Consider the following 23,097-nt stretch of genomic DNA (forward strand, 5'->3'; position numbering starts at 1 on the left):
GATTTACTCATAAAAACAGTCACCTGCCGCCGCCTACTGGTGTAGTGATGTCTGCAGAAAGAGTCGCACTAATGAATAGTCTCGCTGTCTGACTGGAACGAGCAAACAAGTAAACTTATACAAACTAAGAAAACGTAGCAGTGCTTTTGGACTGTTTACCGTGAAATTCAAGAACTGGAACTAAGTAAAGATGGTATACTGATTGACACCTTGGGAAAATCAGCAGAAGGTAGGGACTGCAACGGAAAAAGATTTAGAAAATTTAGAAAACATGAAATAAAAGTGCTAGAAATGACTATATTTCACATAGACCTCAGCTCTGTGATGTGAGGTGGTCCATAGACTTTCTTGGTTAGCTAAATGGTGGGTTCTAATTTTGTGATGGGGCCAAGCTCATAAATAGGTTGGCCAAACCCTCCTATGGAGCTGGGCTTGATTTCAAACATGCTTTTGATGAAAAGAGTCACCAGTCAACGGCACACTTTTTGATCTTTTTACTTTGTGAAGGTTACCAAGTAAATGTCTGGCAGGGGTAAACCGTAAACCATCTATCCTTGTCACAAGTACAATCACTTTAAACTTTATCCAGGGTTTGGGAAAAGAAACCGCACCGTAATCCAACATTAAATGCATTTTGTTAGTGAATCTGATTGAATCACCCTGGACATGATGGGTAGGATACAAGGATTCAGTTGCATGACTATCTCTGGATTGAAGTACTGACAGTAAGTAGTTCCTCAATTGCCAGTGGTGAGTGAGTGATCTGAGATTGCTCTGAAAGGTCGGTTAGGTGGTGAGATCTAACGTATTAGTTAGACGCTGACAATAAGCAGCTTTTTTTCTGTGTCTGTCTAATTGGAATGAGCTCATGGCTGTTTGCCACTGACTGAATGTTCAACTAAGGGTCAGTCTTGGAAAAGGCCACTGGCTCTGGTTCAGTCCAGGGAAGAGTAATTCTTTAGCCTAACCTTTTCTTTCTGTAACCGGAGACGCAAACACACACCCACAAACACTCATCAGCTGACAATTTTGCCTGTGACTTTAATTGAACTTGGCTGGTGATTTATGCTTCTGACCTTTTGAAATAACACAGAGCGGCATGAGAGGGAGGCAGACAGACTGACAGAGAGAGAGCTGAAAGATTTACAATGAGCCAAACATGCATATTCCGTTCATAAAATCTGTCCAGAATTTTCAGAGAATTTTAAGCATTTGTACATCATTATTTGTTTCATATTTAAGTGTTGGCAAATTGGAGGCAATGTCAAAACAGCTCTCAGCCGAAGTCCTAATTTGCTAATTTAATTTCACACTGTCATATCCTCTTTGCGCCTCATGCCAATTTGATAATCATGGGTAGATAACGGTCCTGTGAGATCCATTCCCCATATGTCAAGTGACAAGGTTTAAAACAGTCATCATTTACAAAGAATAACATTAGATGTCTAAAAATAGTAGAGGGGTTCCCGAGTGGTACACTGCATGAATTGAGGGGTCTGGGGTCCCAAGTTTAGCCTCCTTTGGAGACTCCTGCACTCTGAAATAATTTTTCTTAATTAATGAACTGTTTTGGATGCAGTTTCCTGAGAGCAAATTTCACTTCTTTCCCCACTTTGCCTTCTTAAAAAATCTATTGATAAAATGTAATATTGATTCATATAAAGTGATAGTTTGCCAAAAAATAAAAAAAAATAAAAAGAAATTGAATGACTGTAACCGAATGAATGTTTGATAAATTTAATCTTTATCACAATATGTGACTCTGGACCACAAAACCAGTCTTAAGTGTCAATTTTTCGAGATTGAGATTTATGCATCATCTGAAAGCTGAATAAATAGGACAATAGTTGGCCGAGATACATCTATTTGAAAATCTGGAATCTGAAGGTGCACAAAAATCTAAATATTGTGAAAATCGCCTTTAAAGTTGTCCATAAATGAAGTTCTTAGCAATGCATATTACTAATCAAAAATGAAGTTTTGATATATTTACGGTAAGAAATTTAAAAAATATCTTCAAACATGATCTCTACTTAATATCCTAATGATTTTTGGCATAAAAGAAAAAATTATAATTTTGACCCATACAATGTATTTTTGGCTATTGCTACAAATATAAGCGACTTAAGACTGGTTTTGTGGTCCAGGGTCACATAAAACCAGCTTCTCAGTGAAAGTGGGGAACAGTTTTAAATAATGACTCAAAATAAGGGCTTAATGAGAAATGAGAGTAATGAGAGAGGATAATGAGAAAAAGGTTTTCTTTATTACTTGGCATTTGTTCAACAAATGTTTTTGATTATCATTTATAGGTTTGTTTCCAGAAAGGATTCAACTTTATTAATACATTAATTGAATGCATTGTAAGAGAGAATCATCATATTTGTGTCAGAATAAGTTACTAGTCCTGACATGTGAATTGTTTTGTTTTATGCATGAGTCTTCATAAAACGTTTAAAGAGGAAATAAGCATTCAAACTGTTTCTCCTTTTCATATTACACATGAAATTAACCAAAAGCTTAAAATAAAAACAACAGTCCATGCAAGGAGTTTATTAATGAGCAATCTGCTATAATATACAAAGGAGTTTCCTCTCAAACATTTCATTCACATTCACCCAATACTTCAAAGACACAAGTACTGAGGTGCGCAGTAAATACTTCCCTTTCTGTAAAATATTCAAAAAATAGCTTGTTTTGAATTTAAATATTGTTCAAAGCTTTTTTAGCAGGATAAAAATGTGCACAATGTAATATAATGAATATATTTTAATGTAGTACCAAATGCAGTTGTATGCAAAACATTTTCCTGACCCCAGTTTACATCTCTTATATCATGCAGAGAAGCAAATCAATTCCAGCCCAATACAAAATAATCATGTACAGTTTCTGTATGAAAATAGAAAAAGATATTAAATGCCATATGCGTTATATGCAACAATATAATCATCCGTTTTGAAAAACAAAATTGTACAAAATGGTAGAAACAATCAAGAACTACTTACAACAATTATTTGATTCTAACTTACAAAAAGTAAGTGTGACGAATGCTATGTCTTATATATTTTTTCTAACCATCCACTGATTACAGAACATCTATCTGCATGAATTCATAGTTTATTATTATTCTTATGGAATATATTGACAATAATATTACTATAACATTATGGTATTGCACTCTCTATCCATAACAATAACTAGATTCAGAGTAAATGGATGCAATGACTTTCTTCTTGAGTTTTTGGCCACTATTGCCAGTTTTTGGATGTGCTAAATATTAAATTCATTTTAGTGCACTTTGGACTGCATTTATAAAACTATGTGATGGATTTAACATTGAACTATAACATATAACACCTCAACCTTGGACACAGTCCAAGTCATAATAGAAAGCAACCAAGCAATTACAAGGGTAGATATACTCACAATATGAGTAAGCTTTCAGAATTGATATTGGACTTAAAATGCAGAATACTTTGTATGTGCATAAAGAAACACTTTCTGACATTTGTGCAACAAAAAGCACGCCACACGGCACAATAAAAGAATCATTCATTGTCCGAGTAATACAGGATTAATAGACATATTCAGATATGATATATCCATAATGATTGTAAGCAAGCAAACAAACTCACAAGGTAAAATAAAAACACTTTTTTGAATATATTTTCATCTGTACAGACTGATAGCTTGATAAAAATAAATACATTTTTTCTTATTTTGATTGCATTTCGTGATGAGATGATACATTATCAGATTGCTACACTGAAAAGCTCAAACTGCATATGAGATATATTAAAACTTGAGTGAAGGAAGTCATTTTAAAGCAATAACTATGGGAACTGACTATTGAAGACACTGCAGTTAAGATTAAAGTTGCTAGAGACCAAGACTTCACACAAAATATTCTTAAATCTTTGCCTCTGTGTAGCTTTCTTCTTAGCTGCCTCATTTGGGTAAAAGCAGCCTATTCCATTTGCAAAAAATATGATTTTATATTGCAGTTTTACCACAGTGACATACATGGTTTCTCCCACCTGTAAAACAGATAATTACACTTTCCTTTTAACATTTCTTACAAAAATATTTCTCTGTGATTAAAAGCACAGTGTAATGTCACCGATTCAGCTGCTACCTCACCAGTCCAATTCATTGCTTTAATACATCAAGGCCTCTTTCCTTTCTCTCATTGGTAATACTGCAGAAAATGAGAAGTGCAAGCTTTTGTGTCTTTCTTGTCGCTGTTGGCACAATGACACTGTGTTCTGTGAAAGTCCGACAGAACTCCAGCATTTGCTGGTGCAGAGAAACTTTAGAAAATTATTAAGTCTATACAGACTGATTTGTAGCTATTTCTGTAATGTCTGAGCTTTACTTGATATACATTATACATTCATATCTCATTGATAAACAACTTAGCTACTTCATCCATCACCAGCATAGAAGTTCTGAAAATTAGTCTTAATATGTGGCATGAAGTCAATCTGCCTGCTTATGAACTTCTGTGACTATGTATTAGTAGATTGAGTCCAAGCCTGCATCATGTCCAGTCTCAGATGAGTGTTTGTTGTCATTGTGTATTCCAGTAAGGTCAAAGAGTTTGCTTTGACAGTGTCCAAGATCAGACTCTCTCCACACGACTGGGGTCATATGCATCTGAAAACAAACACAAGTTATATTAGCCATTTTTGATTCAAAACCAAAAGAGAATGGACATGTAAAGGACCATAAATATAGTACAATATATGTACAATATAACAGATAAGCAGATTGTTAATATAAGTTTAGTCTAAACTTTTTTGGAGAAATATAATATAATACGAATTGATTGTTTTGATCCATTATTCTATGCTGATTTGTCATGGCAATGAGTATGATAAATCAGACCACGCTTCCCTCTTGTGGTGAAGAACCTCATTGCTCATTACCCTCGAGTATTAAAACCAGTTATTGTGGCTTGGCACCTCATAATTCTACAGAATGGGGGTACAAGTTGCCCTAGTACAAGTTGACTTGGGCACTACATAGAGTGGACTGCACACAATACCAATATCACAATAGCACATAAACAACACTAATATTAAAAGCAGACTGGTAAACAACAACTAAGCTATATGTACACTCCTGGGCAAAAAAAAAAAAGAAAAGGGTGGGGTGGGGGTTGTGTTGGTGCAGACATTAGAAAGAATTTAACAAATACTGTAGATTAAGTAACTTATTACGGGATAGCCTTTCCCTTTGTTTTGTTGCCGACTACTTTTTACAGGAGTCAATGTTATTCCTTTCAATATTGATGGTTTCAAACATTTCTTGAGTAGCTGAAAAATGTCTCGCAGCAAGTTGGTGCTTTTATAGGGTTCAAATCTAGACTCTAACCAGGACAAAACATGAGCCTAATGGACTTGTTCTCAAGTCACTTCTTGGCTGTCTTTGCAATAACATCTGATTGTTCCTCTGTAGTTAACAACTTTTCAATTGTGGGAACAAGCCATTCTGCAATATTCTTCTATACTCCAAAGCATCACTTGACTTTTCACAGTGAAGCAGCTCACCAGTACCAAGAGCTGAAAAGGCTCCCCACATCATGACTCACTGTGGTAGAGATGCCTTCATTATTGTGACTCTGCTCTGATGCATCACAGTGCAAGTTGTGTTTTAATGTGATTCATCAGTCCAAACAACTCTGCTGAACATCAAACTTCCCGTATTCTGCCAAAAACCTAATTTTGTCTTTATTCTTTTTTTCCGAGACTAGCAATGTTTTTTAAGGAGTGCATTTGCTTAATTCTTGATAATTTCCTTAAAAGTAATGTATGCCATTAAAAGCTTTTTAATACAGTTTTATTATTATTTTGTTGTTGTTTTTTTTTGCACAGGAGTGCACTTTTACTACACGTGCAGTCTGTAAGACTTACAAACTTGGTTGGAGTTCGGTGTACTGACCTGAAATAAACAGCTTGTCATCATCCTCAATTGCAGACATTGTATTATCCATGCTGAATCCTTGTGGCAGAGTGATCTCTCTCTTCGCTACCATGCCACTGCGGGGTTGTGGGATTGGACGTGCCATTGACTTTGGTGGCTGCATTGATCTTCTTAGTGTCACCTCTTCAGCTGAAACCTCCTCCTGAGCTTGTTCATCCTCTTCTTGCATATAACTGGTCATGTCTTTGTTTTCTCTAACTACATTCTCACTGTATTGGTTCTCTTCCACTAGTGTTTCATCCTCTTTAGCGGATTCTTTTAGTTCACTTCCCTTTTCTTCTAAGTCTGTCTCTTTGGCCAAAGTGATCCTGGTGATACTTCTCACTAATGACTGAGAGCTTTCTTCCTTTGCATAGACGGTGTACTCCAGGGATGCTTGATCGTTTGTGGATGAGGGAGACAGAGGAGGTTGGCAATATGCCTGCAAGTTATGTGGTGCTTGTGTTATCTCAGAATTAACCGTCTCCTTCCTGTCTCCCCCACCTACACTAAGAGTCAATTCCTCATCCTCGGTCAGCGGAAGCGACAAACACAAGTTGCTTGGAGGAAACTCTGGCAGCTCCAACACCGAGGAGGCTCTCTGGCTATGCTTTTCAGTGCTATGTAAATCTTCTCCAGACTCTGGATCCTCTCCAAATCCTACCTCTGACATATCTTCATGACTTTCCATAGACCTATCTGGCACTTCCTCACACTGTCTACTGACATTCTGTTTCTCCTCATTTAAGCTCAACTCTTTGGTTTGTGTTGCCAATTCTGGAGCATCTGTGGTTTTCAAATTTCTTTCTACTGGTTTGTCATCAACCTGATCAACAACCAAGGCTTCAACTGGCACTGCAATACCAAGTATTCTGGCGGCCCGTTGTTCAATGGATTCATTTTCAGGAATACCTTTGGCACACTGGACTTGGTACAGCTTACTAAGGTCTTCGGTCTGCATACTATTGGCCTTCTCTTGACTCAGAAGAGTCTCAAGATGTTCATCTGCCAAGGTCTTTTCATTACTCCAGCTTAAATAATCTGAATAACAATTGTCATCATCGTCATCCTCATAATTAGCCTTAAACCTACAATGAAGACTCTTGATCACATGGATACGCGATGACCTCCCTGATCTAGTAACGTCTGTGTTTTCTCTCCCAGCTTCCTTCTTGTTGAGGGCTTTGGAGTTGAAGGCATTATTATTGTTCAAGCTTTGAGTACCTTCAGCAAACTCAGGACTGTGCCTGCTCAAATCTCCGCTACTGTCTGATGATGTAATCTGCAAAGTCTCACACATCTCTGAGTTGTCTGAGGGGCTGGTTAACATAGGTGACTCAGGACTCAAGCATGTAGGGGATCCAGAGGTCACAGTGTCTGGAATGGCAGTGTATACTGTTAAACCAACATCCTTAAGCAAGCACTCCTTTGGGACTGGGATATCCTGCCGATGTGCTACTGGATCAGTGTGCCTCCTCTGCAGAATCTCAAAGTTGACATAATTATCAGTTTTGGTGACGGGTATCTCTTGTATCTGGCTGTCCAAGTTCACCTTTGCCTTGGACAAGGAACTTTTTATACCTTTGTATTCTGGATGGCCTCTGTTCCCTGAATCAGACATTACATTTAAGTTATTGCTTTTCATTTGCATCTCTGTGACCTGTACTATATGTGACTGCTGGTCAGTTTCCTTCTTCACATGAAGTGGGGTGGTTTCCTGTCTTGTATCATTGACTTCTCTGCTTGAGTCACTCAGCTCCAGAATACTGTTCAATGCCTCATCCAGCTCCTCTATTATATTCTGATCAACATTTGGATACTTCCCAGTATGATCTTGTATCTCCTTATTAAAAGACTCAAGCTCCCCAATAGCATCCCATTTGCGTCTGTTCACCGGCTTTAGCAAGAACTGTCCAAAAACTTCTTGACAATCTGCTGTTTGGTTTGTCTTTCTCAGCAAAGGTTGACGGTCTGGAGATGGTGGAATTGATGATGATTGGGGTAGAGTTGGGCTCCTTATACTTGAACTACTTCCAGTCCTAGTTCTGGAGAACGCACTGTTGCTGGAAGGGTTGAGATCCTTTTGACCTATCATGGGATATCCGTAGTTGGCACTACAGTTGGTTTCACCTTCATTATCAGTGATTGTGTAAGGGGAGGAATGGTCATTTGCCGGAGGATGGGTATTTTGGAAACTTCTGGAGAACCCGTCTGAGTTTCCTGGTTTCTGTACTGATCTCCAGGCCAGGATCCTGCATAGAACAATTCATTGTCTTGGCTTGGATTAAGTGACCTAGTATCTACAATCTCTTTCCTCAAAGGGGAACTTTTAATGGATGGGGAGCTGCTGGACTGTATTTGTTTCTCTTTGCTTGATGTTTTTAAAAGGTTTTGGTTGTCATGCTGCACCACTGTGTTTTCTATTGAATTAGTCACTTTTTCATTGTTATTTGGGTCAGAGACACTTTTGTTAGCTTGCATACTAATAGGGACAGATACCAGGCAAAACATTGTCTCTTTGAGCTTCTTCTTTGAGTTTTTCTTGTTCTCAGACACAGTTTTTGCCTCAAATTTCTTTACTTGTGTCACTGTCTCAATCAAACCCTGGTTTGAGTTCTGCTGCATTGTCATCTGAAGAGCAACTATATTTCCATGGGTAGCTGGATGTCTGTTGCAGTTTTGGTCAGGTATTGTGTTTGAACTTTCTGTCCCCTTCAGCACTTCCTTGTGTATACTGTCCTCATTAACAGAGTCACTAATATTGCTTTTACTTGGTTCAGTGCGGTCAAAGGATTTTTCTGTGAGAGGAAAGGCACTGTCGTTAGACTTCTCAGATAAGAGGTTGACTGGAATCTCATTTCTGATGTTTCTGATTTTGTCTGCATCCGTCAATGAGTTTCCATCTATCCCTGCTCCTGAAATGTGTCTGACACGGGGGTCGTCAAAGGGAATATACTGAACATTACCCATCCGTTCTTCACTGTAGCCTGGATACGCCTGTCTCCTGCAGGGCATACTTCTTCTTCCATCCCTGTAATGGTCTGGCCAAGCCATCCCAGTCTGCCTGATAAACCATTCCTGCACTTCTGTCATTGCAGAACCCTGCATAAATGGGTCACCTCTATATTGGTGGTTACCCATAGAGATAGGATAAGTTCTGTGACCTCTATTAACTACAGGCTGCCTCCTGTAGGATGGAGGAGGGATATAACCGGGGGGCTCCACACCAGATCCAGCAAGTTCTTGTACAAAGTACTCTTGCCTTGAGAAGGGCAGTGGAGTTCTGTCTCTTGCGCGAGGGGCAGGCTCCGCTGTGAGCATCTCTGCACTCCCACGCATCTGCTGGTGCACTTCATAAGATGGAGGTCTGAGAGGTCGGCTGAATCTGGGTTTTGATAGTGGTGCGGACTGAGCACCTGATCGGTCAGTCCACCGCTGCCTGTTCTCCCCATCATTAAGATGCCGTCCATGAGGGTCTCGTGCATGGTGGCCATTTAACTTATAGCCTCCATATGAATCTTGCCCAGCAGTTGGTATGCTAAAGTACTGGAGGCTTTCAGATTGCAGAGCCATTCTGGGCAGTGACTGGGACTTGTTTTTGGTTCTGGGTGGAACAGCTCCTTCTGCAGTTCGTGGCCTGCGTTGCTCTTGTGCCACCTCATTTTCAGATGGCTGACGGCTCATGCTGGTCATTGGGCGCCACTCCTCCGTGCCCAAACTTTGGTACTTCCTTTCAGCTGCAATTCTCCACTGGTGCAGGGCCATCTCTCTCTCCCTGGCACGTGCACTCTCTGCCCGTCGTTGTCTTTCACGGTTATGTTCCTCTGTGCTTAAGGCAGATTCTGGTCTCCGTTGCATGCCTTCTGGTTTGTTGGAAACCCCTCCTCCACTTCCACGTGGGTCCCTGAAGTCTGCATAATCCAAAAGCACACTAAAGTCCTGACCTCTTCTTCGCCAGTAGGACACATCCTGCTCAGATCTAGGCTGAGAATGTATTCCTCTGTGGGTCTCAAAAAACCTGCATCAAACAACATACATATGCAATTAAATAGAGGTCGGTTGTTATATTTGATAAGCCATACTTTAATAGACACTATCTATATGACTTGAGGATGTAGGATGAAGGATTTCATTTAGTTTTCAAACAACTACTCATTTCTTGTTATTAATAAGAAATATTATTAATCACATACTTATTCTTTATGTTGATGATTCTCAACTTTTATCAAGTAATGACCCGAAATAATAAATACAAATAATAAACTGGAACTGACAATAAAAATTTTGCATAATAATATATAACAAAATGTATAAACTTAATTGTAAATAGATTAAAATAGCAACTTTCCAAAGGGAGGAGAAAATGCTTGGATTGGGCAGATGTCAACACAGACTTTTTGTTTTTTTTACTTTTTGCATTTGCTTGTATATAATACTTCATATCCTGGGTCCTGAAGCAAAGATATGAACCACTGAATTAGGTAAGACAACAAAAACTGGATAACAATCAATACATTTGTGTTCAAATCCCATTATGCAAGCACACAGGTAACATCACACAAACACTAAACTAAGAGGGGAAAAAGTATGCTGACAATGTTGTCAACAAAACAGAGCACCTCAAAGGGCCCAATAGATTGGGAGGCTTTAATGGTGCAAACAAACCAAGATAAATGAGCATTTTCTCTTAAGCAGGAACACGACTAGCTTGTGTGGTGCAAACCGTTGAGTCAGCACTGAAGGTCTGTTCTCTCATCCAACATCTTGGCAGCAGAGAGCATATGATCTGCATGTTAAACAATCCTGACCTGCACTCATGGAAGGATAATCTAGCTTAGTAACAGTCACAGCAGTGGAGGTACTTCCTGCCCTGAACTGCTGAGTCTCAAACCATGTGACATGCAATTAATTTAAAGTGCAAAGATGCACTATAGCTTGATGGTATGCCAATAATATCTAATCTATCTATCTGTATATCTATCTATCTATCTATCTATCTGTTACATAAAAAATCTATGTCACAAGGACATTATGACTTACTTACTGATCAACATACATAAAGAAAAAATGACACTGTTCCTATGGAAAATGAAACGTTCTCATGTAACCTTTTTTTAAAGCAAATTAAATCTCTGAAGCTGCTCTGCGACAATATGGCTGGCAAATGCAGATATTCACATTTATATTCATCATGTTTTATTAATAATGGTGTTATGTAAGAGATTGTTATAAGGAATGGAATATTGATCTGACAATGGGCTCATGGGACATGTAGTTTACTGCTGCCTCTGCCTGCAGAACTAAGCATGCTCAGTAGGGGGTGCTGTGGGCTTTCTGACAACATTTGTGTTTATTCCACTATGGTCCCGTGTGAAATGAGAGGAAATGAAAACCGCACTGCAAAATCTACTAAACATAGTTAATGAATTCATCGGCTACAGGGGGAGTGCAGTAGGAGAGAGTGCTGGGAAATGAGTGAGACGAAGGAAACGGAGTACATGAAAATGTAGGAAGTACAAAGATTTCAGGGGATGAAAGAAAGTGCAAACAAAAATAAGAAATGGAGAGAGAAAGGCGACAGGGGAGGAATAAAAAAAAGAAAAAGGTTTAAACTGGGATCTGTCCTGGTGCGAAAGGGAAGTCCTTGACAGCCCCTACCTTTACGTAACACTCTTCATCATGCAAGACAGCTTAAACCTCAGATCAAAGGGACGAATGAAAAAGAAGGAAAGACAGTAGCAATACAAGAGCGCAGGGCAGAAGACGAAGAGGTCAAAAACAACTCATCAGCACAACTCACCCACTGTCCGTGGTTAGGCTATCTTCTGGCAAACGTCCATCTCCTAGGTTACCGTTGTCCACGTCTTGTGTCCTCTGCTTCCTGACCCTGTTCTCGGCGTCACCGGGGAATCCCCTGGCAGGAGCTTGTCTGATGCCTCCGCCGCTGTAAACATGGTCCCCCTCGTAGCCATTCACGCCGCTGTGTCCTTTACGCTTCTCAGCGATTTCACACCGGCTGTCGCTTCGCGTCGGCAGACATTTCTCATAGGTTGCGGGGTGGGGGGAAGACGAATGTGAGACAGGGACATTGTTGCTGTTCCTTTGAGGGACTTTGTATCCATGAGAGATGAGAAGGTCTTCCACGCTGTACATGGCTAAGCGGTGTGTTTTTGCTTTTAGTGGTGTGTGTGTGTGTGTGTGTGTATGTGTGAGTGTCAGATGAATTCCGCTCCTAGTCCAGATGAGGCAAGCTCATGAACAGCTGCACAGGAGAGGCCATCGCTGTGAAAGAAAACGGGACAGAGGGGAGGGAGAGAGAGAAAGAGAGAGAGAGACACACAGATGAAGTTAAAATGATTCTCTCTCACAGTCTTTTTCATAAGAGGATTGCTGCTCACAGCCAAAACAAAACAAGAGAACCACGAGAGAAACCATTCCGGTCTGTCTATCCACTGACCCAGTCTTCTCTTCTCCCATCTGCCCCCTCTTCTCCTCTTTCCTCTGTTCTCCATCCAGAAAGGAAAATCTCTCCAGATGACTGACTACCTCACGCTCAGAAACTTCGTATTACCCAGGTGTGGAATGTCGTGAAAAAACTCAAGCCACAATCCAGACTAATAGTTATAAAGACTCTGATCAGATTTGTGGCAATTGACCATTTTAATAAAATGACAATTAGCAATGTCATTGATTAAATATATAAACCTCAGTAAAATCTAATACGTAATTATTTGAAGCAGGTTGTTTGGATATTTGAATCTGTGTGAATTGTTGAATCTACAAGGATAGAAATCCTGAAATCACTTACAATTTGGACAGAACTGGCCCTTCAAGGAAAACAGGTTAAGAAAACTATTAAATAATTCCTTAATGAATATCTAAATGCAAAAAGTATGAAGTGTGTGTGAAGTGTGAGTGTTATGTTTTTGGTTAAGGGTCGAAAAATATAAACTACACTGCTACAAATCCATGACAGTAATCCAGAGTGTAATGAAACATAATTTCATAGATCAGATTTATATTCGAACTTGCAACAGAATAAACAACCCGATCTCACGGCAATTCCTACGTATTCATGAGGTGGCTAATTCGTACGAGTGAGGTTGTATGAATTCATATGAATTAGATACCTGTGAAAAATTTTACGTATTTTACAAGGTGGCAAATTCGTACGAAGGACCACACATAACCCCGCCCTAAATCTACCACTCACAGAAATCATACAAAATAATTTGTACGAATTAGCCACCTCATAAAATATGTATGCATTGGTCGTGAGATAGCGTTAGAATAAACAGTAGCAGGCCCACCAGTGAAGACTTACAAGAACTTAGTGTAGTAGCAAGCAACAAAAACGAAACCTGCCTTGAAAAGACAGAAATGGAACTGTCTGAGCAAGACTAAGGAAAGAGAGGTTACCTAACCTGCTCTGAACACACACACTCAGAGAGAGAAGGACAAAACAAAATTGCCTGCAATCTCCCACTATTATAAGTAGGCTATTACAGTTATTTCTTTGATCTGTTAAGGGTAAAGTCCAAACTAAAGCTTAGACTTCCACAATACCTAAATGTTCTCCCTGCTTTGCAAGCTGAATGATTCTGTAATCCCCTAAAACAAGCTAAAGCAGAATCTTACATTATTTCATTATAAAAGAGTCAATGCACAATTATAAACACCCACAACTTTGCTCAAATTAATTATTAATTTCAGCATGACTTATTATTTTTTTTAAATCTTAGTTTCAAATAAACCTTATAATAGTTATTTAAATACCAGGAAGTACATCAAAAGATTAGGTGAGGCTGGTAGGGTACACCATTCATTTAAATGCACAGCTCTCTTTCACAGAATGCCAGAATGCAAATATGATTTTCTCAAACCCATTAGTGCTGGAGGATTGACTTTTGAAAGTGAAACAGGTAACAAATGAGGTGACAGCAAGTCACGGGTTGAGATTTTACTGATGGCATCGAACGTTCACATGATGAAACAAATGCACTCACATTTTCATGCCGCTATATTTACTGAAAAGCGAAGTAGGAAAAAAAACCTGTCATGTCTGTTTTGATCTAAATGATGTTTGTCAGAAGTAGAAGGAAGCAGTTAGCAGAGGTATGACTTTCGCATTTTCACACTTTCCAACCCAGATACTCCAGACTGATCCACATTCACCATTAAAGGCCCTTAGAGACAACTTCCTCTCACAGCATCTTCTAACACACACAGAGGTCAAAAGAAGCACCAAAAATAATGCCAACTTTTTTCTTTCCTCTAGCTGTCTCCTCTTGCAGACACTCACACAGACAAATTCAGCACAAACAAAAAATGAGGGAGGTATATTTCCCATCTGTACTGCCACAGGGAAAACCCTTAATGTGAGTTTTATCAGTGCCATCCGTTATCATTAGCTATGTCTTTCAGAAACATTTCAGAGTCCAACTGCAAATACACACATGCATATTTGAGCCCCACAATTTAGGAAATATCTGACCATACTGCATATTAAGGTCCTAACATCATATTTAAAAAGGGAAAAGGGAAACGTTTGTTTAATAACATGGATTGGATAACATGATCATTAGGTTTTACACAAACTTGTGTGGTTCATGTCAGCTGATGTGCCGCGGTCATTTAAGTCCCTATGAAAACAAAATTCTTATTTTTATGGAATATTGCAGTGTTTATTATTAATAATTTATTTGTGCACATCATTATTTTTAAATTAATGTGTCATCGTAATCTTTAATTAAAAACTTCCCCTCGCCTTTGCAATAACATCCCTCCTCTCCAGCAACCTGCATTTACGTCACAACAGGAAAGATAATTGCAATTTTCGTTGCATGCTAAAATATTAAAAAATTAATTTCAACTGTTCAAATTCAATTCTACAGTACTTTTTACTCAAATTATTTGATAACATAACGTGTAAAACAAATGTGGGTCTCATTATTTGCCTCTTCATCCCATAGCAATATAACAAAATTCAAAAGCCTAAGACTTGGGCAAAAAGTGGAAATGATTCAAGCCAGGTCCATGGAGACTTTAAATGGCATAGAAGAAGTGTCTGCCTGCTTCAGAGCACAGCTGAAGTTTTAGCAGTGACAAACTGCCTCTTAGAGCATGAGTAAATTCATAAAATTGGAGATACGTGATCTAGACTACTTTGCTTTTTTTATTAATGACCTGCTTTATGGCTAACACATGTCGCAAGCTAAAAATGAACAATCGCAAGGCAGACAAGTGATGTCATAAGGTTTTCTGAGCCAAAACGCCACAATAACAGTGAATCATTTGATTCAACTCAGATATCAAGAACTTCAGATTTCTTTTTCCAGCGATAAATGCTGAAGACCACCTCTTTGTGCCATTCACTTCCTGTGAAATCCTTTATTCGCAGCTAAATGCTAAAGATATAACTCATAAAGGCCTTGGGCCTCTTACCTCAGACGAGACTGAACTCTTTTCCTCTATAGACTGTAAGGTATGCCTGTGGAGCCAGCACTGCCTTCCCTCATAAATGAATCACACATTTTTAGATTTGGCCCGCCTCGCGCCCCCCTCACCAGCAGGCCTGCGGAGCCCAGAGCTGCCGCCATGACAGTTTGGTGTCAACTCTTTATTCTTAGACTTAGTCAGATTTGTGGTATGTTTGTGAAAGAAAAAAGACCAAAAGAGCCTAATGCAAAGGCACAGCATATTTTCACTTGACTCAGATTGTTTTGCTAAACTTTTATCAAAGTTTTTGTGGAAAAGTGTGATTAAGATGTACACCAAACCTAAGGACCATTAACTGGGAATTGACCGGACAGTGTAAAAGTGAAGAGCCGGAGGAATGTCATTTCATAGGCGGAGCAAGTCATTACATTTTGACGAAGGATTACAAAGACAACATTTTGTTTTCTTTCAAATAACGTGAACCAATGAATCGTGCATAATAAGACCAGGAACAATGCATTAGAGAGTAAATAAGGTCAGTTTTGATTTCATGTTGACAGAACAACTGCGATGAAGCTCATGATGAACAACCTCATCAGACTAATGTCTCCGCACAGATTGTCTAATAACTGCCATAAACATGCACGTAATGGCCAACGCAATATTAAGCCTGAGAGCACAGCCACTGTACCATGACACGGCATCATCTCTGTCACTGAGTCAAATGTAAACAGGGATTCTGAGTGTCCACGGTTAACCAAAAACAAGTTTTATAACAAACAATACAATGTCCACCCTGTCCTATAAAAAGTTCTTTCAGAGCCTCACCCCTTCATTGTTCAGTCCATCCACATGGAACTCCTACGCCGTCCCTTAACAAGCACGTGTACACATTCGTACAACAGGCTCTTCATCGTAAACAATGTGACATCACCACAGTTGACCTTTGCTTCCTGAGGATGTGCACATTTCAAGGGATGGGGCATAGGGATTGAATAAGCCTGTCAACCAGACACTGATACTAAGAGGACAGAGCCAAAACAGAAGGAAAAGCTTTTGGAATCTAGATATCATCATTCTGTCAGTCACAACTCATAGGCCTTCAGAATTTGACTTTGGTTCTAAACAAGTAGCCCGGCAAACATCTGCATGGTTTGTTCCCATCTCCAGTTCACCCATTCATTTGTCCTTCTTAGTGCCTCTTGTAGGCTGTGGGATAAGTTCTAGAAGTCTCCATTCTCTGCTACAAACCAATATATAAGATTATATAATCTTACAGGCTACGTACAGTATGAGAAGGAAACATATCTCTGAAGTGGGTTTCCTCTAGAGTGGACATATTTTTAGAGTGGAAATATATTTAGTCTAATTTAGGCTTAGGTTTGGGTCAACAGTAATACATGAAAATGTGCTGGTGCTTTACATTTACAATGAATAAATATATAGTATTTAACAAAACAGTACACACGTAAATCACACCATCATTTAAAAGTTTCAGTACAATTTCTTTAAAAAGGAACTAATACTTTCACTCCGCAACAAGAATATATTAAATTGATAATAAATGACAGTAAAGACTTTTACATTGTTATAAAAAAAAATCTGTTTCGGATAAATTCTGTTCTTCCGAACTGAAATGAGTAGCAAATGAGCATGATTTGTGACGGATCACGTGACACTGAAAATTCAGCTTTGCTATATAATAATAGTTCAAAATAAATGCAGCCTTGATAAGCATAAGAGACGTTCTTCTAAAACAGTAAAAAAGCATTACAGTCCCCAAACTTTTAACTGGTAGTGTAACAATATGGGGAAAAAAAACAAGCAGTTTGTCGTACAGCAGTCAACAATATTATTAGCACCAAAATACTGATTTTAAGATGTTTTAAGAGCAGTACAGAAGGTAATGCTGATGTACTGTGAATAATAGAGGAAGTAAAGAAAGATGTATTTAAAGTTAATTTAGTGTTCACAGATGATGTCAGTGCTTTTGGGTGTTTTCTGAAGGGTGTGATGGTCATAGCTGCCGTCAAATTATTCATGCTTCTATTTTTACATGTGATAGACCTAAGCTGCATCTTTTGAGGAAAAACACATTAATCAGCTCCTGTTTTGTTTGAGCTGTGGCCATGGAGATGGCCATTTTGCTTTCTTTGAAAAGCGAGTTTTCAAACAATAGACTACAAGTATGGTGTCACCGGCGACACTAAAGAAATGCTTTCAAAGTCTGGTAATTCAATTGGCAAGAGGACCAGAGTATCATCAAAGCAGGAAGTAATGTTTTTTCCAGGCTGGGACTAACCACAGTGCCAAACCTACAGTACAGTTCACAGTTCTCCATATAATTTCATAATTTACTAAAAGAGTACAGAACTTATTTACAACAGAATGTGTAAAATCTAAATCCACATGCCATCTTAATAAAATTTCTTTGATCAGATTTAAAACAGTTTCCTGAAGAAATTAGATTATTGGGCCATGCTGGGTAAGTTTATCTGCTCGCCATTTAAACCTAACTAAACATTTAAAAGCATAATGCCGTTTTTCTTCTCCCAATCCTGAAATGTGTTAGCTCAAAATGGGATCTTTGTATCAATGCGTGAACGTACTTTCAAGGTCAACTGCTTCTCTGTGTCTTGTGCTAGTAATGTGGCAATTTAAACTGAACAGAATGGTCAGGACTTGAATGACCAATAGAACAAATCAAAATTTATATGTCCATTAAAATATATGCCTGTGACAGTCACTAATGGGTGATATTTTTCAATGTCATTTGAGACATTCGTGATTTGTACCCCAATTGTCTTGGTTTATGACAGGAAGCACAAAGGCCTTGAGGAAGACGATCCAACAAGAATGTATTATAACAATTTATCCGTGAGGAAAAAATGGTTGTGTTAGGCCTTATAGCAGGTTCAATGATTTGACCAAGGACGGCTACAAATGCATGCTTATAAAAAGCAACAGTCAAACACAGAATACAACTTATACAAATATTTTCTTAACACTGACGATAAGTATAAGACTTACTCACAACAGGGATCCAAATGAACTAACCCGCATGGCTGTACATAATTAGAGTAAGGAGACTTGACTTACAGAGAGATGACAGTGACAAGGTTTATCAGTTAAAAACACTCTGATCAAAGGACTGGCATACATAAGCATTCTGCTAATTACGCTCTTATCCTGCCAAAGAATATGATCTCAAATGAAGGGGAAGAAGCTTAGAGACGTTTCAACAAACAGCACTGTGTAAAAAGCGCAGACAGGAAAACTTGGTGACTACAGATGGTAAAATAATTACCTACAATTTAGTATTTACAAATAAACAAAGTAAAAACACATGATATGCAGTGCTACCTCTGCTCATGCCCTTCAAACCTTGAACAGTGCAGAAGGTTGCTGTTATAATTAAGAAAAGGAAAAAAAAAGCTGACCAGTGATTCTTATCGGTTTCTATTCCTCCCCTGAGCTTAATCATCTCTGGCTAATGCATTTGACCAGAAGAATCCATACAGGAGCATATAGGAAAGTTCAGCAGTCCATCTGTTTTCCATATGAGTTTAAGGCCTCTAATGTATGACTTCATCATACGCAAGGGCTATATACCAATCCTTTACCCTGCATCTCTTTTAATTACCATTTGGCTGCTATTTCATTGCACTGTTTCATCTGCAGATGGTTGCAATTTGCTTGTTAAATGTTTATCACAACCAAAAAGCTTCTGATCTTAAAGCAATTAAATTGTTGGTCCACCATCTTTCATTACTATGCAATATATAAGGAATTTGTGGGGGAATGTTGTGTCTACCAATATGTAGAAACTCAAACTACTGCAATTGATTCATGTAGTTTAGTAATATATAGAACTTAGTTTTTGATGAATTGTCCTGAGGTGAGGTTTCTAAAAAAGTTTTTTGGTCAACCATTCCAATAATAATAAAACAAATGTGTCAAGAGTTCTTTTGTTTCCAATAGGCAAGAACTGAAAAGAAAAAAACAAAGCAAAACATATTGATGTTATCTATTTTCTGAATGAGCAATGGCCAAATATTTACTACGAAATAAAAGTGAAATCATTCACGATCTGCACATGAACCTATGCAATGATTTGCACTATGCTAATACAAAGGATATTGTGAAAATATTCTGTTTTCTGAATGAGACAACTATTCATTAACTTGTACACTCTATGGATGTTCACAAATGAAACTACACTTTAAAATTAAAACTGCAAAGGGCCAAACATTCCACTGAAATTACTATCTAATACATCTGAATGACTAACTGGGCAGTTTTTTAGACTAGGAAAGAATAATGTCATCAGTCTGCTTGGTAATGAACAGCCCTCACCACTTAATTCATTCGAAATTCCCTTTTGTGACCAACTGCATGTGTGAGCCAGCGGTATCAGCACATTTCCACATTTCCAGGAAACAGACTCCAGTCTTTCTCCACGTACCACTAGATAAGTGATGCTCTGTGATTCAGCTCTCTTCCTCTTTTGCCCTTCCGTTGCCCTCTTGTTTCTTTAGACTTAAGGAATACTTAAGTAGACAGCTTTGAATGTACATGTTCCTAGTTCCGTGCTACTTGGTGAAGATGAAGTTGTGTAAAAAAAAATATCTTCAGTAGTCATCTGGTATGCATTTTTCAATGGACGAAACAATAACTAGAGAGTGGTAGAATGTTGATATACATGAAATGTAGGCTTAAGGTCCATTCTCACCAAGGACGATAACTATAACAATAACTATTACGTTTTAATTGTTGTAATTAGCTATAACAATAATAACACAGTGAAATGCTAATGGAATCATTTTCAGAACAATTTTTTTTTTTTCAGCTGCTGGATGATAAAAACATTGACGGCCAATCAGAATCCACCAAACAATAACATGCCTTGGTGTGGTTATATTATCGTTATAGTTATCTTTCTAGTTATGTCTTTTAGTCTACTGCCAATCTTTCACCAAAATTACATTTGATAATTTGAACATTTGATCCTTCTGGCCTCAACTTGACCTATTCACAGTTTTTATCGTGAGCGACCATTTGTTTTGTTTCTTCACCTTTTACAACAGCTTCCAACGTCCACAGCTTTAAATAACCACAAAATTCTTGCTTTTGAAAATAAAAATCTGTAAACCACATGAGGTCAGGCCTGCTTCAATAGTTCCTTTCCAACAGCCTCCAAAAAGGACCTTGGCAATAAAAAGGCCTTTTATACATTGTACCAATTCCATTCTGATCACAAAACAACACTTCACACAAATAACAGCACATTCTAACCCAGACTCTTCTGGCAAATACACAAGGTCAAAAGCACCAGCAAAAGCAGCTCTGCTTTTGAACAGTAGCTTCCCAATTGAGTGGCGTTACCATCCGGCGCAGAGTTGTTGACCTCGCACCTCGCTCTTCGCATCCCGTGAACTCACACAGGTCGCTTCCTCTGCACGTGAGACACATGCCCTTTGATGTTATTCACTATTCAGCCGGTGTCAACACGTCAGGAGGCTGTTTGTCTGAACAGTTTAACAACAACTGCTGACACAACCAATAGAAGCTGCCAGATCTCCATTCACATTTAGGCCATAAGCGCATTGTTTTCAGGAATGTCAACTTCATCTTACCACACAAGTTTTCTTATTGCCCCCAGTCAAATCAGCAACTTTTTATTTTTAAACTTTGTAGGCTGTATGCTAATAAGTTTCAAATAATGGCAATACTTGTATTTTTAATGTTCCTAACGAATAACGTTCCCGCAGACCACTGTTGCTATGGTTACCTCCCGACAAACGCGATTTGCGTTATGTCTATTTTTACCGCCAATAATGTAGCCACGCCCCTTTTCAGTGCTGCGTTCGTTGTCTTCTGTCTTCCGGTTTGCATTTCCACAGCATTAAGGTAAGATTAAGAATTTATGAATTAACTTTTCGTTTTAAGATCTTCCCGATCTACTGACATTTATGACATCCGTTTCAAATATTACAATGCTTATGATAGCTTTCAAGTAAATCCACTTAATTATGCTATAGGCTACAGAGCAAGCTACCACAAAAACGGAAGTTCAAAAACAACATTTTAAAGATGGCTCGTGCTGGTTTCTCTGGCGCATAAAGTCTATAATCTAACTTTTATGGTTATTAAAAAGTTTGAAAAAAGTTAAAACACAACCTGTTAATATGTAAAATATGTAAGAGATATAGGATAATTAGGAGGCTAGACAACACCCCCACACCCCACATTTTATTTTAATTTTATATTTTACTTTATTTTTGGATTACACCAGTAACACCAAATAAATGGTGCGTGCGTGTATAGTGAAACATGAATGTTTGAAGCATTAAAAAAAGAAACAGTTGTTATTAGCTGTGGATTTGAGCACTTTTGTAATAGGATACAGTGAATCCGTGTGCACATAACTTGACATCAAAGTTATAATGGCATCCCTCCTCTGCACTACACAATCTGCTCATTTCACCCTTTACCTCGCTAATGTAGCACACATCTTGCGCACTGCGCCCGACCCCTAAGCACACAATTCACAGACAAGCAGCAAGCTGTCTGCCTTCTGAAGTATGTGTTTTCTTTCTTTTCCCACAGCGGAAAGCAACAAATTAGCTGATAATCATCAATGCAATTCGTCTCAGTCCTCAATATCATTCCAGCGGTATCCGCGGTCATTTATTCTGTGATAGATGCAGGGGCATTAGCCTACGGGACGATAGATGCAGGAGCCCGTTATCTCGCAAGTTCATCCCCTGCGTTTATTGAACGGGTCAGTGTTACTAACGTCAGCAGCTGAAATCGCGTTTAATTCTGCAGGGTCTACAAGAAAGCCTCGTCAACGAGTCTTATTTTCTCACAGGTTCATATATTTCGGTAAAATGTAATGTCCACGTACCTGAGATGTGCTCTTTTCGAGGTCCGTGTTTAGTTCGTGATGTAGTGTGTTGAATCCGCTCTGTGCTGAGCATATCTGAGGGAAAGGTTGTGCAGAGGAGAGGGAGAATTCAGCTCAAATGTGTCTTGTGTGGGTCGGCTGGCGAGGGGAATGGTTCCTCCCAGCGTGTGGGTAAACTTTTACTGACGAGACTGTAACATACCCCACCCACTCCATCCCATCCCACTATTACACAAACCCATACTGGCTTATTCATGCTGGGCTGAACATATGATCTTTGATAACTACAACTGTTGAATAATGTTGACAAAGTGTAAACAAACATCTAAATATACTAGATCACTTTTTTATCCAGAAGAAAAAAATGCTTCGACCAGATAAAGGGTGTTACTCTTCAAGCTGGGCAGCCACACTAAAACCAGCCTGGGAATTCGAGACCAGTTTAGGAGTTTGTGTCGTCTCGGTCTCGACTGCATTTGGACTCGGTCTAGTCTTGGTCTCAGACTAAGAGGACTCTGGATTTTACTTCAAGACTGGTCAAGACCACAACTGTGTAGATATCACTAAATTGCAAGTGCATTGTCTTTGTGAACATCATGAGATTGGATGTAAATCTTACAAATGCAATTAATAACATATTTCTATATTGATTTCTTTTGTTAGGCTACTGTTGTGCTTGTATTTATTATATTCTGTTGTTTTGTTGAAGGAGTTCTGTGGGTATTGTACACTGCAGGGGTCAAACGTTTAAAATAATTAAGATTTTTCATGTTTCTGAAGAATCT

At 38.6% G+C, this 23,097-nt stretch overlaps 1 protein-coding gene across 1 annotated transcript; it reads right to left on the minus strand.

The window, feature by feature from the left end:
* Positions 1–2,276: 2,276 nt before the first annotated feature.
* On the minus strand, positions 2,277–22,564 carry jcada (junctional cadherin 5 associated a). Its single transcript, XM_058794344.1, is given in 5 exon segments — positions 2,277–4,656; positions 5,944–8,130; positions 8,133–9,982; positions 11,765–12,246; positions 22,313–22,564. Coding segments are annotated over 4 exon segments (4,425 nt in total). The 5' UTR covers positions 12,118–12,246; positions 22,313–22,564; the 3' UTR covers positions 2,277–4,621.
* Between the last annotated feature and the right edge of the window lie 533 nt (positions 22,565–23,097).

Source organism: Onychostoma macrolepis, chromosome 12 (assembly GCF_012432095.1).
Source record: "Onychostoma macrolepis isolate SWU-2019 chromosome 12, ASM1243209v1, whole genome shotgun sequence".
In the NCBI taxonomy this organism is placed as follows: Eukaryota; Metazoa; Chordata; class Actinopteri; order Cypriniformes; family Cyprinidae; genus Onychostoma; species Onychostoma macrolepis.